Source organism: Pezoporus flaviventris, unplaced genomic scaffold (genome assembly GCF_033815535.1).
Source record: "Pezoporus flaviventris isolate CSIRO_AGI_PZ_B2104156 unplaced genomic scaffold, CSIRO_AGI_Pfla_v1 ptg000079l, whole genome shotgun sequence".
Taxonomy (NCBI): domain Eukaryota; kingdom Metazoa; phylum Chordata; class Aves; order Psittaciformes; family Psittacidae; genus Pezoporus; species Pezoporus flaviventris.
In genome coordinates this window covers 654,676-675,349 of record NW_026892627.1, presented here as the reverse complement: position 1 = coordinate 675,349, position 20,674 = coordinate 654,676, and the positions used below count along the sequence as shown (strand labels likewise).

The 20,674-nt window shown below is 58.4% G+C and overlaps 1 protein-coding gene across 1 annotated transcript; it reads left to right on the top strand.

The window, feature by feature from the left end:
• The first annotated feature begins 657 nt into the window (after nt 1-657).
• Nucleotides 658-20,649, top strand: PTPN23 (protein tyrosine phosphatase non-receptor type 23). The gene is made up of 25 exons (XM_061474434.1): nt 658-827; nt 3,542-3,616; nt 4,824-4,951; nt 7,373-7,449; nt 8,423-8,472; nt 9,428-9,559; nt 10,009-10,089; nt 11,340-11,471; nt 11,615-11,662; nt 11,870-11,926; nt 12,471-12,529; nt 12,788-12,867; nt 13,050-13,164; nt 13,533-13,598; nt 13,960-14,105; nt 14,492-14,815; nt 15,108-15,262; nt 15,764-15,915; nt 16,212-16,391; nt 16,614-18,789; nt 18,973-19,157; nt 19,292-19,396; nt 19,480-19,618; nt 19,697-19,810; nt 19,899-20,649. The coding sequence occupies exons 1-25, from the start codon at nt 744-746 to the stop codon at nt 20,436-20,438; spliced, it is 5,400 nt and encodes a 1,799-aa protein (XP_061330418.1). The 5' UTR covers nt 658-743; the 3' UTR covers nt 20,439-20,649.
• Nucleotides 20,650-20,674: the final 25 nt, after the last annotated feature.

The window sequence follows — 20,674 nt, the reverse complement described above, 5'->3', positions numbered from 1 at the left end:
AGATGGAAGGGATCAGATCTCTGGGATGGGGTAAACTAGGATCTATGAGATGGGTTGGGATATGTGGGATGGGATCAGATGGGGTTGGATGGAGTCTCTGGGATGAGGAGGGCTGGGTGTTTGGGGGACAGCTAACAAGCCAGAACTCATCAACCTGTTCAATTAGTGGGGTGCTATAGGAAACTCCACCATTGTCATTCTGACATTAATGGTGTCTCTGGAGCGGATCCAGTGATAGCCTCGTGTGTGAGATCAGGGAATCGCCAGGGGGAATCACGTATGAAGCACGAATTTGAACGTACGTTGTGATAGTGGGGGTAAGCCACAGGAGATGGAGGGTAAAGGGCTAATTAACTTAAACGAGTCGCCCTTGGGAACATCCAGGCCCTCACTTGGGCCAGGCCCGACAGGGATGGCCGTTGCCATAGCAACGACCCGCGGCCTTCCGGATTGAGGGGCGGTGGGTCGCCATGGGAACAGCCATTCTCCACCTATCAGCGAGCGAGGTGTCGCCATGAGAACAGCCTCGGGGCGGGGCGTCCGCCCCTGCGACCAGCCCCGCCTTCAGGAGGCGGGGAAAGCGGCGCCATGGAAACCGCTGCCGAGGGGCCGCGGGGGGCGTGGCGCCGGCCGCCGGAAGGGGCGGGGCGAGGCGAGCTTCGTGCCGTCGCGAGGACTCGGTTTCCCGTGAGGCGGCGCGCGGGGTTCCGGCGGGTGGGTGGTTCCGGCGGGCGCAGGCCGGGATGGAGGCCGTGCCCCGCATGCCCATGATCTGGCTGGACCTCAAGGAAGCCGGGGAGTTCGCCTTCAACGCCGCCGTCAAGAAGGTGGGGCCGGGAAAGGGGCGGCTGGGGCCGGCGAGGGGCGCGGGGGGGAGCGGGAGGGGCCTGACAGGGGCGGGGCGGGAGGGGCCTGTGAGGGAGGGGAGTGCGGGGGGGGGGGAATGTGTGTGAGGGAAAGGAGTGCTCAGGGTGTGGGGAGGGGGATCTGTAAGGAAGGAGAGTGCTTGGGAGGAAGAGAAGGGGGTCTGGAGGGGAGAGGAGTGTTTGGAGTCTATGAGAAGGGAGTGCTTGGGGGGAGATAGGTAGGGTCTGTGAGGGAGGGGAGTGCTTGGAGTGTGGGGCACGGGAGGGATCGAGGGCTCTGTGAGGGGTGTTTGGGGTCTGTGAGGATGAGGAGTGCTTGGGGTAGGAAGAGGAACTCTGTGGTGGGTATTTGGGATGTGGGGAGTGTTTGGGGTGCACAAGGAAAGGGAGTGTAGAAGGTTAGGGATTTGGGGGGGTCCTGGTCGAGCAGGGAGTTAAAGCTGAAGGTGTTTTGCGGGGGCTGTGGGTCAGGGCTGCTGGGGGCATTTTGAGGCAGGGACCTGGGCAGCTCCTGGGTGTATGGGGAGAGGGTGAGGTGCGGTGGCTCCCTTTGCCTTGGATGATAAGGAGTGAGGCCGTGTGCCCCCACCAGCCCTACAGCTTGGCCCCACTCGCTCCCTCAGCAGCTGGGGTCAGCAAGTGCTGGCAGAGGGACAGAGTTTGGGGAGGGGGAGTCCCTGGAGCACCCCCCACCCCGGGCAGAGCCTTCCCCTGTCACCTCAGGGCAGAGCGATGAGTTGGCAAGTCCATCCCTGCTGCATGTGACTGTGCTGACTCCCGGCTTCCGATGCTCCAGCCACCCTTCCCCAAGCCCCAGTGCCAGCTCCGGCCTCCCCCCTCCAGCAGCAGGTCATTACTAATGCCATGGCATTAGGGAGATCGGGGTTGGTGATGGCTGATTCCTCATGTCTTGTTTTGCGGCCAATCCCTTGTGTCTCCTTTTGGCACCTCCTTTCACTCTGCTCCCACGGGCTCGTGTAAAACGGGAACCCGAGGAGGGGGGTGCTGGATCTCCCACCGGCAGCAGCCCCCAGGCTGTCAGATCATCGGTTAAACCCCCAGTTCCTTTGCAGGAGGAAGGTTGAGAGTTTGGTGGGTGCCACAGATGGTGACGAGGGACAAGACCTGTCCTTGCTGGTTGCTTTAGGGACATGAAGGACTTAATTAATCAGCTGTAAACAAGCTCCACCTCTGCCTGGTGTTTCCTAGTGCCACCCATAGACGAAAAGCAGGATTTATGGATGTGGAAGAAGGAGCGGGGGTTCTCCTGTGTTTATGTCACCACCTACTTTCCACCCTCCTGTTTTTTTGGGGGCAGAGTGGGGCTGGCATCCTGTCAGACCCTGTCAGTGGCATTAGCCTGGTGGGAACATCCCTGTGCCGGAAGGAAGGCGCTGTGGGATCACCGAGCTGAGTCATGCTGTGCCAGTCGGGACAAGGTGCAGCAGCTCTCAGCGGGGAGTTGGCTGTGCTGTGGGCCTCAGAGCTGAGGCAGAGGGATGGATGGTGGTCTCCAGGTCAGAGCTGGGCTGGAGAAATAGGGTCTTACCAAAAGTGGGCTGTTTAGGGAATTTGTGTATGGCAGCAGGTGGAAATCCGGTTTGTGAACCGACCTTCCCTGTGGGTGTTTGATAGAAACGCATGCTGCTTTACTGGCAAATAGAAACCTGGTGCCCTGGTCAAAACGGAAGGGAAACGTTCCTCCTTTCTCCAGCACTGAGCTGTGTTCACCTTGAGCTCAAGTGACAGAGGGTGTGGGCAGCCCTCCAGACATCCCCAGCCATCCTTAACCTGGTAGCCACTGGGGTGGATCAAACCCTGGTGTCCACCTAGGCCAGAGCAGAGTGGGGCTGTGGGTCCCTGATTCTCTTCTGCAGCTGTCAGGAAGGTTGGATGAATTCCTGACAGGCCATTGAAGGATCCCAGCTCCCTGCAGTTGGGAAGCACTATGCTTGCTGGCAGCATCATGATCTGAGGGTTCCCAAAACTCTTGCTAAAGGTGCATTTGGGGAGCCCTGTGCTGGCAGCTCCCTCTGTGGTGCTGGGGAGACATAACTCATCACCAGGCGCCTTCCTCAGGGATGCAGCAGTAATTTTATTTCTTAATGAGCATCTTTGGCCATGCCCTGGCTCCAGCTCCTCTCTGGTACGGGCTGCAGGGCCAGACTGTTCCATGCTATCCCGTTTCGTTTCCCTTTCTGCTCTCACTGGGATGAGCTGCTGCTTGGCCAGCCACCAGCGCGGCATCACCCTTTGAAGCTCTGCAAGAGACTTTCCTTTCATTCCAGCGCAGAGCAGGTGCTGGAGTCACTTTAGTTCTATCTGTCCTGTTTGCTGGTAACTCCTCAGGACCTCATGGCCACTTGCTTCCAGCTTTTACGCCCCAGCTCCAAAGTCTCTGTTGTGTGCCAGATCAGTGCCTCTGCCCAGAGTGTTTGTGCAGGACCCTGCGCCCTGGCTTTGCATTCAGCTGAGGTTCAGTAGGAGCTGGGCAAGATTTGGGGAACCTTAGGGGAGAAACAAGCTCCCAGAAGGCCTCAAGTAGTCCCTTTCACATTGCCAGACCTGCCTTGGGGGCTTCTCCCTGGAGAGCTGCCAGTTGTAGCTCCAGCGTGGGGCTGGGAAGGTGGCTTCAGGTGTCAGGCCAGGCTCTCACCTCTCTCGTGTCCCTCCAGTTTGTCCTGAAGAACTATGGGGAGAACCCAGAGAATTACAATGAGGAGCTGCGGAAGCTGGAGCTGCTCCGGCAGGTAAGCTGGGTTCCCTCCCAGACTGTGGCCCTGGGGTGACCTGCCAGAGCTGAACCCAGGGAGCTGGTTCATCACCTGCCCTGTGCTCAAGGATCCGTATTCTGGCTTCCACCACCTCCCTGGACTGGGAACTGTGCCAGAGTGCTACCATGTCTGCTTCTTTTCCTCACCAGCAGCCCACAGATGAGGCTTTTGGAAACTGGGCTGCATCCTGGCTCCCCAGATTCAAGGTTTCCAAGGAGCATGCTTAAGCTTCTGTTGTGTCCGCTTCCCTGAATATGGGGGGGATTTGTATTGAATAGTTCCCTGTTGGGTGGAAGGAATTGCTTTGTCAGTTGGGCTGGTGCCTGAGGTCTTTGCAGGGAATAAATCAGCTTTTTGCTCTCAACTGTGGAGCCCAAATAGTTGTTTTAGTCACTGGAGTCATCACTTTTGGTGGTTCTGAGCAGGTTAGAGGCAGCCTTGGCCCTGTCCAGCTGGTACCTGAGACATGGGTGGTAAAACTGGCTGGAGATGCCCAGAGCTCTGCCCTGTGCCAGCACCAGTGCTGGTTTTGTAGAGGGGCCATAAACCTGATACATAGGGTGGAGTGGGGGGAACTCATGGTGCAGGCACTGGTGTCATCTCACCAGTGTTTCCAAAGCACAGTGGTGGCCTTCCAGTAGGACTTGATGGGTTTAAGCTCCCTGACTGGCAGCTTAAACACCCATAGCCCAGATCTGGGGAGCTCTGGCCTCTGCCTGTGGGATTAACCTTGAAGCAGGAGGTTGGAAAAATGTTCTGGTGTCTCCTCCTCTTCCCTTCCTTCTCTCAGCTTTGCCATAGCAGCAGGTCCTGTGCCCTGTACAAGACACCCCCTTTTCAGTAATTTCCAAGTTCCCCTCATTTATTTCACCTGCGGGAGCCTGTGCTGGGCAGAGCAGAGGCTTCCTCATGGATCAGTTACTCTGGATCCATAAAGCAGCTTTGTCCAGCCTCAGTTTTAGGTGAACAGACCTGTTCTTCTAGATGTGTTTTGCAGGCCTTTTTTTATAAGGCCAAGCTCCTTCCTCCCAGGACAGCCAGCGAATGCCCAGCTCTGGCCATCCCCACCACAAAGGCTCCTGTCCCAGCCTGTGCATCTCACCACAAATCCAGCAGGCTGCTGTTCCTGTCCAACTGCTCCTGCCCCCATGGTAGCCTTTTCCTCCTCCTTTCTCCCCTCCAGAGTGCCGTCAATGTGCCCAGGGACTTCGAGGGCTGCAGCACACTACGCAAGTACTTCGGCCAACTCCACTACCTGCAGAGCCGCATCCCCATGGGTGCCGAGCAGGAGGCGGCGGTCCCCATTGCATGGTGAGGAGGAGCTGCTTTCCCCAGACCCTCTATCTGGCATGAGGCCTTGGGTGTTGTGGGTGGGAGGATTGGCTCCCAGTGGGAGCTTCCTGAAATGCAGAGGCTGACCCAAAGCAGAGCAGCTGCTCCCCCCGTGTGCATCTGGTATGCTCCTCCGTGAAGTCCAGCAGTGGTACCAGGGGGCGCTGGGGACCCCTTGAGAAATGGCATCCCTCCCTGGAGATCTGGCAAGACATCGAAACAAAGCCATAAGGCAGCACAGCTGGCTCTGAGAATGAAGGCAGAGGCAAGACATCGTCACTGTGCAGGGTGACACTGCTGAGCTCCCCCTGGGTGGCAGAGTTGCTTGGCTGTGTGTAAAAGGTGTATCTGTGCTTTTAAAGCCAAAAGAGTGGAGACTGCTCCTATCAGCTTCCACCTAGATTTGATGCCCAGGGTGATGCCAGACAGGAGGGCCGCATCCTTAGAATTAAACCTGGCAAGAAGGGTCAAGGACAGCAAAAAGAGCTTTTTTAAATACATGGCAGACAAAACTAACACCAGAGGCAATGTAGGCCCACTGATGAACGGGATGGGTGCCCTGGTGACAGAAGATAAAGAGATGGCAGAGTTACTGAATGCCTTCTTTGTCTCTGTCTACTCTGCTGCGGGCAGTCCTGAAGAGCCCTGTACCCCTGAGACCTTAGATGAAGTCAGGTCGACGGAGCGGTTTGCCTTAGTCGATGAGGAATGGGTTAGAGACCAGTTGAACAATCTGGACATCCATAAATCCATGGGTCCAGATGGGATGCACCCGCGGGTGCTGAGGGAACTGGCGGAAGTCATTGCTAGACCACTCTCCATCATCTTTACCAAGTCTTGGGAAACGGGAGAGGTGTCTGAGGACTGGAGGAAAGCAAATGTCACTCCAGTCTTCAAAAAGGGCAAGAAGGAGGACCCGGGTAACTATAGGCCGGTCAGCCTCACCTCCATCCCTGGGAAAGTGATGGAACACCTTATCCTTGGTACCATCTTAAGGCATATCAAGGATAAGAAGGTTATGAGGGGCAGTCAACATGGCTTCACCAGGGGGAAATCATGTTTGACCAATCTCTTAGCCTTTTATGAGGAAATAACACAGTGGATGGATGATGGCAGAGCGGTGGATGTGGTCTACCTTGACTTCAGCAAAGCATTTGACACAGTCTCCCACAGCATCCTCACGGCTAAAATGAGGAAGTGTGGACTGGATGATCAGGTAGTGAGGTGGACTGCGAACTGGCTGAAGGAGAGAAGCCAGAGAGTTGTAGTCTATGGGGCTGAGTCTAGTTGGAGGCCTGTAACTAGTGGAGTGCCTCAAGGGTCAGTACTGGGACCGGTATTATTTAATATATTCATCAATGATTTAGATGAGGGAATTGAGTGTACTATCAGCAAGTTTGCTGATGACACTAAGCTGGGAGGAGTGGCTGACACGCCAGAAGGCTGTGCTGCCATCCAGCGAGACCTGGATAGGCTGGAGAGTTGGGCAGGGAGTAACTTGATGAAATATAACAAGGGAAAGTGTAGAGTCCTGCATCTGGGCAGGAACAACCCCAGGTTCCAGTATAGGTTGGGGAATGACCTGTTAGAGAGCAGTGTAGGGGAGAGGGACCTGGGGGTCCTAGTGGACGACAGGATGACCATGAGCCAACACTGTGCCCTTGTGGCTAAGAAGGCCAATGGCATCCTGGGGTGTATTAGAAGGGGGGTGGTTAGTAGGTCGAGAGAGGTCCTCCTTCCCCTCTACTCTGCCCTGGTGAGACCGCATCTGGAGTATTGTGTCCAGTTCTGGGCCCCTCAGTTCAAGAAGGACAGGGAGCTGCTGGAGAGAGTCCAGCGCAGGGCAACTAAGATGATTAAGGGAGTGGAGCATCTCCCTTATGAGGAAAGACTGAGGGAGCTGGGTCTCTATAGTTTGGAGAAGAGGAGACTGAGGGGTGACCTTATCAGTGTCTATAAATATATAAAGGGGGAGTGTCACGAGGACGGAGCCAGGCTCTACTCAGTGGCAAACAATGATAGGACAAGGGGTAATGGGTACAAACTGGAACACAAGAGGTTCCACTTAAACTTGAGAAGAAACTTCTTCTCAGTGAGGGTGACGGAACACTGGAACAGGCTGCCCAGGGAGGTTGTGGAGTCTCCTTCCCTGGAGACATTCAAAACCCGCCTGGACGCATTCCTGTGTAACATTATCTAGGTGTTCCTGCTCCGGCAGGGGGATTGGACTAGATGATCTTTCGAGGTCCCTTCCAATCTCTAACATACTGTGATACTGTGATACTGTGATCTCCCAGCTCTCTGAGGGAGAGCAACTTCTGACAAATCCTTTCCCTGGCTGGTGCCCAGGAACACCAGTAACTCCACCTACGGCTGGTAACGAGGTGTCTTTTCTTACAGGACTGAGATCTTCTCAGGCAAGACGGTGACTCATGAGGACATCAAATATGAGCAGGCATGCATCCTCTACAACCTGGGTAAGGGCCTGGAGACCAGCGGCCCTCTTGGTCAGCCCCGGGCATGAGGGATGTCTCCATGCTCCATGTCAGCATTCCTTAGAGTGGCCAAGCAGCAGCATGGCCCGCCTGGTTCCACCAGCAGCTGGGGATCAGCCTGATTGTGCTTCTTCCCCTCGCTGGGTGTGCAGCATCAGAGCTGCATTAGAGGTTGATGCTGACTTTTGTCCAAGGTCTCCTCTCCTTTCCTTCTACTCTAAGCATGCCCTGCCCATGCACTGCCTTGTGTCTTGGCCAGAGGTTGCAGCAAGGAGGCTGGCAGTGAGCTGCAGCATTGCAAATGCCCTTTCTGGAACAGTTATGTACAAAGCTACCAGGCTTTGTACAGCTCATCCAGCACACCATTGCCTCAAAAGCCAGTAAATGAGTGTAAAAGCACCAAGTCTAACGCTTGTTCCCTCACCCTTGCTGTCATTCACGGACAGTCACGGCTCAGAGGCGGGTTTTGTTAGCCCCAAAGGCAACACTCAGCCCCTGGTTGCTTAACGTAACTGGAAACACTCCCACCCTTGTACTGCAGCTCAGGAGCTGACTGTGTGCTCCCAGCTCACCACACACAGAGCAGAGAGCTTTATTTTAAACCCCAGCCCAAAGCTGTTCCCTCAAGTTAGAATAAACCTTTGTTCAACCAGGAGGGTGTTAAATATTTGCTTTTCCATACTGAGGGTATATTTCCAGCCTGAGACTTTCCTGTGCTGAATAACTTGGGTGTGAAGCCTTCCACACTTCTGCCCTGTGAGAGGAGTATCCCGAGTGCCGCTTCTCTTGTGTCCCGCTGGTGCAGGGAGCTAGCTGGGTTCTGTCAGGTGTCTCTGGCCAATGTGCCACAGGTCCAGGCTTCTCTGGTGCCAGACACCCCATCCCTGGAAGTAGTACAGGGTTGCTGTTGGTGTCTCCTCACCCTTCTGAGCCACCATCCCTCCTCTTTCCACAGGTGCGCTGCACTCCATGCTGGGTGCCATGGACAAGAGAGTGTCGGAGGAGGTAACGGTCCCTGGGGTCTGCCCTAAATGACTTTCCTCTCCTGTGTGGTTACCAGCCACCAGCCAGCAGCATCCCCAGTACTTCTCCTCTGTCATCTGGGTGGTTACAAAGCTGTTGGACACCAGCTCTGGATGTCTGCTGTGACCTAGTATTGTTGTAGAATGTTACAAGGGGACATTCCCTCCTGGCTGTGTCCCTCCATGCATGTTGTTGCTGCCTCTGTTCCAGCAAAGCTCTGTGTTCTTGTTGGCTGGCCTGACCTTCTGAGCACCTGGGGCTGGGAGGGCAGAGATATGTTGCACTTTGGGGCATGCATGACCAGCGAAAAGTGCTGAGTGATTTAAAGATAAAAGGGATTCACTTCAGGTTTATGGCAGCTTCTTTTTGGGGTTCTCAGAGGAGGCAAGAGCAGCATGGGGAACATCTAACTCTGTTGAGCTGGAGTCTATCACCCTAACCCTGCCATGAGAAAGCAGGTGCCTCTTTGTTGGCCTTGTTCAGCCTGGAGAAGAGAAGGCTCCAGGCTGACAAGAAAGCTGGAGAGGAGCTTTTGGCAAGGGTCTGTAGGGATAGGACGATGTGGAATGACTTTAAACTGGCAGAGGGGAAATTGAGATGAGATGTGAGGAAGAAGTTCTTCCCTGTGAGGTTGGTGAGGCCCTGGCACAGGTTGCCCAGAGAAGCTGTGGCTGTCCCATCCCTGGCAGTGTTCAAGGCCAGGTTGGACAGGGCTTGGAGCAACCTGGTCTAGTGGAAGTTGTCCCTGCCTATGGCAGGGGGTTGGAACTGGATGAGCTTTAAGATCTCTTCCAACCCAAATCATGCTGTGATTTTCCTGGCTGGCTGAGTCTCCACAAATTCCTCACATCTGGCAGCTTGTGCCTCTGTACATTTGCTAGCTTGGCATATGAGCAAGAGGGCTATGCAAACCTGACATGTTCTCCCATCCTCTCAGGGCATGAAGGTTTCCTGCACCCATTTCCAGTGTGCTGCCGGGGCCTTCACCTACCTGCGGGATCACTTTCCTCACTCCTACAGCGTAGACATGAGCCACCAGATCCTCAACCTCAACATCAACCTCATGCTGGTAGGAACTGGGTTCTGCCTCCACTGGGGCACTGGTCACACTGGGACAGCTCCTTGCACACATTGAGGGCTGCTGCCCTGTGACCCGGAGATGGGTATTCCTAGCATTGGGTGCTCCCTGTGGAGTCAAAAGTGTTTGGAGCCAGATGAGATGGGATCCAAGTGTCCCAGGAGGGGTTTTATCTGCAGGATTCAGGCTGCTGTAGGCAAGAGGGGCTCCCTCCTGCAGGAGGGAAAGAGATATTGCAAGGTAGCAGGGGAGAGGGAGGGCTCTGGACTGCTCTGCTTGTCCCTGGGCTGCTTGGGCATCCCTTGAGCTGTAGCTCCTGTAGCTCAAGAAAGGGGTTGTAGCTGCTGGGTCCTGCCAGGGTTCCGGCCTGGTACTGGCTTGGATACAGGGGGTGTCCAAGGTGTAGGGGAGAGTGAGTATTCCCCTCTTGTCTGCGACAGGGCCAAGCGCAGGAGTGTCTCCTGGAGAAGTCCATGCTGGACAACAGGAAGAGTTTCCTCGTGGCCCGGATCAGTGCCCAGGTGAGCTCTGGGGAAATCTCTGGCCACTTCTTACTTGGGACTTGCTGTTCCCAGCACAGCCCCAATCCCTCTGCACGTGGGGTTGGTAGTTCAGAGAGAGTGTCCCAGACCCTGCACAGCATCAGTGCAGTCAAACAGCAGTATGGGGTGCTGCTACTGCCTCAGGCTCTGAGCAAAGCTGCTAGCTCCTTAAAGGAGACTGTAAGATACTCCAGAGGAAACTGATCCATCAGGAGGGACCTGGACAAGCTGGAGACGGGGCCAGTGCAAAACTCATGAAGTTCTACAAGGCCAAATGCAAGGTCCTGCACATGCGTTGGGGCAATCCCAAGCACAAACACAGGCTGGGGGAGACTGGATTGAGAGCAGCCCTGAGGAGAAGGACTTGGGGGTGTTGGTCAACAAGAAGCTCACCATGACCCAGCAGTGTGCACTTGCAGCCCAGAAACCAACCATGTCCTGGGCTGCATCACCAGCAGGTCGAGGGAGGGGAATTTCCCCCTCTTCTCCACTCTGGTGAGATCCCTCCTGCAGTCTTGCATCCAGCTCTGGGGCTCGCAATGCAAGAAGGTTGTGGACCTGCTTGAGCAAGTCCAGAGGAGGCTGTGAAGATGCTCCGAGGGCTGGAGCACCTCTGCTATGGAGACAGGTTGAGAGAGCTGGGCTTGTTCACCCTGGAGAAGAGAAGGCTCCGGGGAGACCCTTCCAGTGCCTAAAGAGGCCAACAAGAAATCTGGAGAGGGGCTTTTGACAAGGGGCTGTAGGAATAGGACAAGGGGGAATGGCTTTAAACTGACAGAAGCGAGATTTAGATGGGATATTAGGAAGAAGTTCTTCCCTGTGAGGGTGGTGAGACACTGGCTCAGGTTGCCCAGAGAAGCTGTGGCAGCCCCATCCCTGGCAGTGTTCAAGGCCAGGCAGGACAGGACTTGCAGCAACCTGGTCTAGTGGAAGGTGTCCCTGCCCGTGGCAGGGGGTTGGAACTGGATGAGTTTTAAGGTCCCTTCCAACCCAAACCAGTCTGCGGTTCTGACTCTCTGTGTGGGGTAGGCAATGTCTTTAGTCCCTGGTTCTGACCTGAAATGCACCCACAAGTTCTCCACCAACCATTTTCCTGCACTGACTGAGTGATCTGAGACCTTGGACACAAATGATGGTGGCAGTGAATCCTCCTTTCCCTTCCTGCTCTGAATTCTACCTGGGGTCTGTCTTTCTGGGACTTTTCCAAACACCCATCCCTCTCTCTGTAGGTGGTGGATTACTACAAGGAGGCCTGCCGGGCGCTGGAAAACTCAGAGACGGCCTCGCTGCTGGGAAAGATCCAGAAGGACTGGAAGAAGCTGGTTCAAATGAAAATCTATTATTTTGCTGCTGTGGCCCATGTAAGTGGGGAGACCAACTGGGGGGCTGCTGGGCTGCAGAGGAACCTGCCCTGTGCTCCCATCCCTGTGGGCTTTTCTTGCTTGTTTCAAAGATATCCCTCGAGTTCTGGAGTTCTGATGCCACTGATTGTGTTTTCTTGCAGCTGCACATGGGAAAACAGGCTGAGGAGCAGCAGAAGTTCGGGGAAAGGGTAAGCAGAGTCGTGTCAGCCCAACCCATCCAGTGTGGGTTCTGGAGTGTGTCACCAGCAATGTTCTGCCTCCTGCAAGCACTTGTGGGTGCTCTTGAAAGCCCCAGTAAGCTATGGGAAGCTGCAGCTCTTGGGTACTGATGGTGGTCTACTGCAAAGCAGGGGCACCTACTTCTGTGCCAGCCCTGATTCTTGGTCTCTGTGCAGGTCATCTACTTCCAGAGCGCTCTGGATAAACTGAACGAAGCCATCAAGCTGGCAAAGGTGCGTTCCTGCTCCATCCAAGAGCAGTAATTGGGTTTTTAAAGGGAGTGAGCTGGGCCCTGGCTCAGGGCAGTGGGATGACAGACTGGAAAGATGAGAATCTCTGTCAGTTTAAAAGCTTTCCTTCTCATTGGCAAAGCTGTTCCCAGTGTTTCACTTTGCTTCCCTCTGGGACATCCAGCCAAGTCCAAGGCTCTAGTCACTGCCTACAGGGCTTTACCAGGGTTTGGTTTGGTTTGAGTCATTTAGGAGCATGTGGGCAGCTCCAGAAGGGCTGTGGATCAGCCCTGCTTCCTCATTGGGTTCCTCACAGAGCCCCTTGTGTCACTGCTGCAGTGCCAGGGAAACCCATGGCAGGGTATGCATGTGAAACTGGGGCACAGAGGGTTTGGGGCTGCCCCCAAGCATCTCTGTTCCTCTATGGGGCACAAGGAGAGATGGCTGGTGAGGCTGCTGCTGAGTCCTGGGCACACAGAACTGTGGTCAGCTGCAGGGAAAGCACTCAACACTCCCTGCCCGTGCCAAGTTGCTTTTATTCCTGCAGGGCCAGCCAGAAACCGTCCAGGAAGCCCTGAGATTCACCATGGATGTGATCGGTGGCAAGTGAGTCCATGCACGGGGCACCCCCAGATGTAAGCTGTGGGTCAGAAATGCCTGGTGGCCAGAGCAGCCCAGGGAGCGCGTCCCCTGATGTGCAGAGCCAAGCATCTTGTGCTGACAGAGACTTGGGATGTGAAGCTGCTCTTTGCTCACCCTGAAGCAACCTCAAAAGAGCTATGGCCTGACCCCACAGGGAGTGAGCTCAGGGAGCTGGGAGTGCCATCTGCTCCTCACCAATGCAGTGTCACTGCTTGTTTCCAGGTACAATTCAGCCAAAAAGGACAATGACTTCATCTACCATGAAGCTGTGCCTGCGCTAGACACGCTGCAGTCTGTGAAAGGTGAGGATGGGCAGTGCCTGTTTCGGTCTGAATCCATGGGGCTCTGGGACCCATGGGACTTTGTGCCATGCTCTCTGTGGATGTGCTGGGAATGAAGGTGTGGAGCAGGAGGGTATGACTTGGGAGTAACTGGCTGCCCGTGAAGGTTTCTGACAGGGCTGTGTTGTATGTTCACCCCCCAGGTGCCCCCTTGGTGAAAGCCCTCCCTGTCAACCCCACGGATCCGGCTGTCACTGGCCCTGATATATTTGCCAAGCTGGTGCCCATGGCTGCCCATGAGGCCTCTTCCCTGTACAGGTGGGTCCCAGGCTGTATAGGTGGGTCACCAGCATGGCTCTGCCAGAGCAGGAGAACCAGCCGGTGGAGCTGGGCATGTAGGTCTCCAGCACCAAGACCAACAAGGAGCCCGTGGTTCAGCTCCGTGCCTCTGCTGTCTGAAGGGAGCTGGAGGTGACCAAACCAGCCACAGTGGGTTCCCTGGGGAAGCACTGGCATCCCAGGAGTTGTCCTCATGCCTGGCTCAGGAACTGCCCCAGAGGCCCATATGCAGCAGGCTGAGAGGTGGTTGAGGCTCTGGCCAAGTCCCAAGGGGCTCTTGCAGTTTATGGTGGAGGTTTCCCTGGTCCCGTCGTGTCACTAAAGGATGTTATTTTCTCCTGTCTCAGTGAGGAGAAGGCCAAGCTCCTGCGAGACGTGATGGCCAAAATTGAAGCCAAGAACGAAGTGCTGGAGTAAGTGTGAGCTGCACCCAAACAGGGCCCTGGCCAGTCCCTCCCTGCTGGGGAGTATCCCAGTGATCCCATTGTTGGGTTTCCTACCTCAGAGCCAAAGAGAGTGCAACCATCCCTAATCTGTAACCCTCACACTGAGCACAGTCAAATCCCAGTTTGCCCAGCTCTGGGCAAACCCTGTCCTCCCAGTTCCAGTCCCAGTGATCACTTCCCAGATTCACCTTGCAGCTTTGCTGAGGCATTTGGGGGTGATGCAGCAGTGTTGTGCTCTGAGCTGGCTGTGGTTTGGGATGGGAGGATTTTCAGGGAGGTGGGGGGGGGGGCTCTGCCACTACTCAGGGGCTTGTTCTCTTACCTGTAGCCAGTTCATGGACTCCATGCAGCTGGACCCTGAGACCGTGGACAACCTGGACATGTACAGCCACATCCCCCCCATCCTGATGGAGAAATGCGCTGCTCTCAGTGTGCGCCCTGACACTGTCAAGAACCTTGTCCAGTCCATGCAGGGTAAGGACACAGGGACCCACAGAGAGACCAGGGACATCCGGGTTGGCCTGGGGGCAGGCACCCCACTCCATGCCTGGGCTTGGTTTGGGGAACTCCCACCATGATGGCTGATTCTTTGCTGGTATAAATTCGTGAACCCTAAAATGTTTTTCCTGTTGAGCCCTGCTGTGTAGCCAAGGGGGTCAGTGCTCTCTGGAGCCAGTGCAGGCAGGCCCTGAGCTCAGCACCCACGTCTTGGGCAGGGTGTCTTTGTCTTTTGTGGTTGCCCACAGCCAGGTTTATTCCTCAGGCTGCCACATCAATGCCTGGCTTTAGGCTCGGAGCAGGCAGGTTTATAGCTGGCAGTGCTTCAGCCCTTTCCCATCCTCCATACCTCTCCCCTTCAGTGCTGTCCGGGGTCTTCACCGACGTGGAGGCTTCCCTGAAGGAGATCCGAGACCTCCTTGAGGAGGATGAGGTGCAGGAGCGAAAGCTGCAGGAGCTGCTTGGGAAGGTCCCACCACCCCAGGGGTCGTCCCCACCACCACCATCCCCAGGGCTGGCTGAGGTCAGCAAGGAGTGCTCCAAGTACCTGGAGGTGCATGAGAAGGCCAGCTTCACCAACACCGAGCTCCACAAAGCCATGAACCTCCACATCGGCAACCTTCGCCTGCTCAGCGGGCCGCTGGAGCAGGTCCGGGCCGCGCTGCCCTCACCCACCTTGACTGAAGGTGAGCAGAGCCTCTCACCCTGCACACAGGGCTGGGGGAAGGCAGGTCCCACGTGTGCCTCTCTCTGGGCTCCTCTCCTGTTGCCCTGTGCCTTGTGAGCCGTGCTGGGGACTTCTCCCTCTCAAAAACACATGAAATGGGGTCCTGGTGTGGGAACAGAGACACAGTTCCTGTCCTGGCAGATGCCTGGCTTTACCCTTGGGTGCTGGACCAAGGGCAGGTTGGCTCTGTACCCCTGCGGAGTGTTTCAGCAGGGCTCCAGCACAGTCACTGAGCCCTCCCTGTCCCCCAGATGACAAGCAGGTGCTACAGAACCTGAAGCGAATCCTGGCCAAGGTGCAGGAGATGAGGGACCAGCGGATGTCCCTGGAGCAGCAGCTGCGGGAAATGATCCAGAAGGATGATATCACCACCTCGCTGGTCACCACTGACCGCTCTGAGATGAAGGTTGGTGCCAGTCACTGTGTTTGGGGAAGTCCCATCTTCCTAGAATCACAGACTGGTTTGGGTTGGAAGGGACCTTAAACCTCATCCAATTCCAGCCCCTGGCCACAGGCAGGGACACCTTCCATTAGACCAGGTTGCTCCAAGCCCCATCCAGCCTGGCCTTGAACACTGCCAGGGATGGGGCAGCCACAGCTTCTCTGGGCAACCTGTGCCAGGGCCTCACCACCCTCACACAGAAGAACTTCTTCCTCAGATCTCATCTCAATCTCCTCTCTGTCAGTTTAAAGCCATTCCCCCTTGTCCTGTCCCTACCTGCCCTTGTCAAAAGCCCCTCTCCAGCTTTCTTGTCAGTCCCTTTAGGCACTGGAACCTGCTTTAAGGTCTCTCTGGAGCTTTCTCTTCTGCAGGCTGTGCCACACATCCCAGTCGGGGCTGCAGCAGTAGCTCTGCTCTGGCCCACCCCATCCGTGCAGCCTCTCAGAGCCCCCTCTCTCTTGGCAGAAACTCTTTGAGGAGCAGTTGAAGAAGTACGACCAGATCAAGGTCTACCTGGAGCAGAACCTGGCTGCCCAGGAGAACGTCCTGAAGGCCCTGACGGACGCCAATGTCAAATACGCGGCCGTGCGCAAGGCCCTGGCTGAGGTGGAGCACAAGTGAGTGGTGTGCAGGCCTGGTGGGGGGGTGTTTCTCTGGTGGGGGGTCTCAGTGCCATGGTGGGGTCTTGGTGCACGGGAACAGCCTCTGCCCACCCTGAGGGAGAGCTGCAGGGTCAATGCCAGCTCCTCTGCTCTGCCCTCATCCTGCCTCACGGCTGGGGGCCTCTGGTGGCTGTTTATCCTGCACCCAGCGTCCTTCCCAGCGGCGTGCTGGGGGGTGCCCCAGGCGCAGGGACCCCCAGCATTGGCCTGGTGCTGCACCCTTGCTCATGCTTTCTGCCCTGTCTCCACAGGTGGAACACCACGGTTCAGACCCTGGTGGCCTCTTATGAAGCCTATGAGGATCTGATGAAGAAATCACAGGAGGGGAAGGACTTCTACACCGACCTGGAGGGGAAAGCTGCCAAGCTGCTGGAGAAGGCCCGTGCTGCCTGCCAAGCCGCTGAGGCCAACCGGCAGCAGATCTTGGAGAAGTAAGTGGTGCCGCCGCCGTTGTCATGACACATGTAGGACTGAAGCGGGCTGTAAAGCAGGTGTCGGGGTGCGACACCCCGGGAGGTGGGGAGCACCTTTGGGTGCTGCTGGGTGAGCTGGGCTGGGGCTCGAGGGGTTCACTCTGCTGCAGTGGGCATGCTGGGGGCCTGCAGTGCTGTACTGAACCCCACTGAGCACCCCCCCCCGCTGCCTCCTGGCAGGGAGATGAAGAAGCAGCCGCCCCCCCGGCCCACGGCCCCCAAACCCGCCCTGCAGATGAAGCCTCCGGAGCTGGATGCAGGTGGACTGGATGCCATGGACCTGCCACCACTGGGCTCATTGGTGCTGTCGGACCTGCCCGAGGAGCTGCGCAGCCTGCCCCCTGACGTGCTAGCCGGGCACCTGGCCCACCTGCCACCCCCTGCACTGGCTGCACTCAACCCAGCCCTGACCACTGGGCTGCGGCCCCATGGACCCGAGCCCTTCCTGCCAGGGGCCAGGCTTGCCAGTGCCCCGCTGCAGCCCCTCGCCCGCTTCTCTGGGCCCCCAGCCCTTCCAGGACACTATCGTTTGCCAGCAGCCCCTGCCTCTGCACCAGGCCCCTTTCCCCCTGGCACGGGGGCCCCGGTGCAGCTCTTGCAGCCCACTGCCTCTCAGGCAGCCAGGCTCCCCCCTGGCCCCAGCTCAGCCCCATCCACAGCCCCCCAGCTCTTCCCAGCAGCGCCACTGATGCGAGCCCCAGTGCAGCCTGGCTACGTGGGGCCCCACATGCTTCCCCCACGCTCATCCCCACAGCATGGACCCCTGCCTGGGTCTGCTCCTGCTCCCACAGCATCCTACAGCCTGGGCCAGCCTGGGGTGCCCGTGCCTGGGCCACCTGCAGTGGGGCCAGCCCCTATGGGTGCCCAGCCACCGGTGGGTGGCCCTGAGCTGACCCCAGGTCCCCGGCCAGCCACCACCACGGTGGACAGCATCCAGGCACCCATCTCCAGCTGTCCCCCTGTCCCACGGCTTCCCAGCCAGGGCCCGGCTGTACCCCCAGGCCCCTTCCTCGCCCCGGGGGCCCCCCCTGCCCCCTACCCCTATGCTCAGGGAGGCCCACAGCCCTTCCGGCAGCCAGTGCAGCACCCCTTCCCCCCTGTGCAGCACCCTCACAGCTTTGCCCCCACTGCACAGCTCCAGCCCAGTGCGGAGATGCCGGCTCGGGCCCAGGGCCCACAGCAGTTTCCCCCAGCCCCCTTTCTGCCCCCTGGGAGAGCCACAGTACCGCTGTCCTTCCAGCCACCCCCCAGGCCCACGCTGCCCCCCCAGGCCCAGTTTGCCCAGCAGCCCTTTACTGGCCCTGGGGGGCCCCCGCTGCCTCCCCAGCTTTATCCACTCCCGGGGCAGGACACACTGCAGACTGGGGCCCAGCCCTTCCCCAGGGGCCCCAGCCAGAGCTGCCCCCCGAGGCAGCCCCTGCCCACTGCAATGGGGGGGCTGCAGCCAGTGCCCCCTGGCGCCCCAGGGCTTCCCTTCTGCCCCAGCCCTGCCCCCCCCGGCGGCCAGATGCCCCCTGGGACCATGGCCCTGGGCCCCCCTGCACCCACGCCCCCTGGCCAGGCTGCCCCCCACCATGTCACTCCCTCTCCCAGCCCTGGCCTCAGCCAGGGCCCAGGTGCTGTGGTGGTCCAGGGCACCCTGGTCCCCTCCCCAGCCCCTTCCCCGCAGCCAGCCTTGGCCATGCAGCCCCCAGCACTGGTGCCACAGAGACCCCCACCTGCACTGACGCCAGGGGGGCCTGCGCTCCCCCAGGGCCCTGGTGAGGCCCCATTCCAGCGGCAGAGCTCCTCCACTGATGACCTCCTGTCCTCCAGCCCCGAGAGTCAGCACGGTGGCTCCAAGGCAGCCGTGGGGCAGCCCCTGCTGCAGCCCACCAAGGCAGATGCCAAGGAGGGGCAGAAGCCCAAAGCAGTGCAGCTGATTGAGAACGATCCCTACGAGAAACCAGAGCGAGTGCTGCGGCTGCTGGCGGAGCTGGACCGCTTCCGTGGGCTGGTGGAGCGGCTGGAGCAGCCGGGGCCTGGCGGCGGCACCGAGCTGGACACTGTGTGGAAGGAGCTGCAGGATGCGCAGGAACGCGATGCCCGGCAGCTCTCCATTGCCATTGCCCGCTGCTACTCCATGAAGAACCGGCACCAGGACATCATGCCCTACGACAGGAACCGTGTTGTCCTGCGCTCGGGCAAGGACGACTACATCAATGCCAGCCGGGTGGAGGACCTCTCACCGTACTGCCCCACAGTCATCGCCACCCAGGCCCCACTGCTGGGCACCGCCGCAGACTTCTGGCTGATGATCTACGAGCAGAAGGTCTCCGTCATCGTCATGTTGGTGTCAGAGCAGGAGCTGGACAAGGTACACCTTTCCCTTAGAGGTGGCCAAGGCTGCTGTTGACCTCCTGTCACCATGTGGCGGCTCCAGGCCCCGGCAGGTGACAGGAAAGAACAAGAGGGTCCCTTGGGGAAGTGGCTGCACCTGCTGGGGCATTCTGGTGCTGCCACTGCCCGCTCCTGAGGCCACCCCATTCCCTCCCCACAGCAGAAGGTGCTGCGGTACTTCCCCACCGAGCGGGGCCAGCCCATGGTGCAGGGACCCATCACCCTCGTCCTCACCAGCCTGAAGGTCACCCCCACCCACGTGGAGAGGATGATGACGCTGCAGTATCGTGACCAGAGCCTCAAGCGCACCGTGGTCCACCTCCAGTTCACCTCCTGGCCAGAGCTGTATGGCACTGGAGGGGAAGGGTCCTGCTGTGGGTGGGGGAGTCCCATGGGACCCTCGATTTGCTCCTCAGGGTGGCATCTAGCCTCCCTGGGCGGGTGGGGGGTGAGAGCAGTAAGTGTGTGTGTGTCCCCAGGGGCCTGCCTGACAGCAAGGGGAGCCTCCTGCGCTTCATCCAGGAGGTGCATGGCCACTACCTGCACCAGCGCCCGCTCCACACCCCTGTCGTCGTGCACTGCAGGTGAGCAGGGCCTGGGGTGCTCTTGTGAGGGCTGTGGGGGTGCCCCCTTGGTGGGTCTGTCACAGCCGGGGGTGTCTCTGCAGCTCCGGGGTGGGCCGCACGGGGGCCTTCTGCCTGCTATACGCAGCCATGCAGGAGGTGGAGGCGGGAAATGGCATCCCCGACCTGGCCCAGATCATCAAGAGGATGCGGCAGCAGCGTAAGCACATGCTCCAGGAGAAGGTAGTGCGGCCGTGGGGTGGGGGCCGTGGGGTGGAGGCCGTGGGCCACTGCCTCACCTGCTCTTCTCCTCCCTGGCAGCTGCACCTCAAGTTCTGCTACGAGGCCGTCCTGCTGCACGCCGAGCAGGTGCTGCTCCGCCACGGGGTGGGTGCTCCTGCTGTCCCCAAGGCCACCAACAACACCTCCCCCAAGGTGGGTGCAGTGGGAATGGGGTGCTGGGGGGGGGGGTTGGAGGGAGCTCTGCTGCTCCCACACTCACAGAGCATCCCCCCTGCCCCAGCTCTACTTTCCCCAGGACTCCCAGGACCTGGTGCTGGGGGGGGATGTGCCCATCAGCTCCATCCAGGCCACCATTGCCAAGCTCAGCGTACGGCCAGGGGGGGCCAGCACTGAGCCTGGGGGGGGCTGGGGGGCAGAGGTGTCCCCTCCAGCCGATGCTGTGGACACAGAGGCACTGACGGCGCTTCCCGATGGCGCAATGGATGGTGTTGGTGCCTCTGAGCCCTGCCCGCCACAGCCACCCCCCCATGAGCCACCCGGTGCCCCCGAGAGCAGCAGCCGCACGGCTGAGCCCCCTGGGGGTGTGGCAGTGGCCGTGGTGGCCACCCCTGCCGCTGCTCCCCCTTCCTCGTCCTCACTGGAGCTGCTGGCCTCACTCACGCCTGAGGCCTTCACCCTGGACGCCTCCCTCAAGGGCAAGCAGCGGATGAACAAGCAGAACTTCCTGCAGGCACAGCCGGGTGAGGGCCTGCGGGCACCCCGGCCAAGTGATGACCCCCTCAGTATGCTCGACCCTCTCTGGACCCTCAACAAGGCCTGAGGGGGTGGCAGGGTCCCAGACCCCCATATCCCCCTGTTGGGACCCCACTTTGGGACAGGCTCCAAGGGGTGTGCGTGTGGGGTCCTGCCCTGTGCCCCCCCAGCCCCTTATCTCTGTACAGATGTAACTGGCGCTCGCCCCGTTATTTGACTTCAATTCAGACTGACTTTTTCAGCTCTTTGCTACTAAAATAAAGTGAGTTTGATTGGCACGTGCTGACGGCGCGCGGAGGAGGG

What these genes read in the sequence shown, in the direction of transcription:
- PTPN23 (XM_061474434.1), top strand. Translation starts at nt 744, where the DNA reads ATGGAGGCCGTGCCCCGCATGCCCATGATCTGGCTGGACCTCAAGGAA. An exon ending in TCAACATCAACCTCATGCTG is followed by an intron (nt 9,560 to 10,008) that starts GTAGGAACTGGG and finishes TGTCTGCGACAG; the next exon opens with GGCCAAGCGCAGGAGTGTCT. An exon ending in TTCACCTCCTGGCCAGAGCT is followed by an intron (nt 19,158 to 19,291) that starts GTATGGCACTGG and finishes GTGTGTCCCCAG; the next exon opens with GGGCCTGCCTGACAGCAAGG.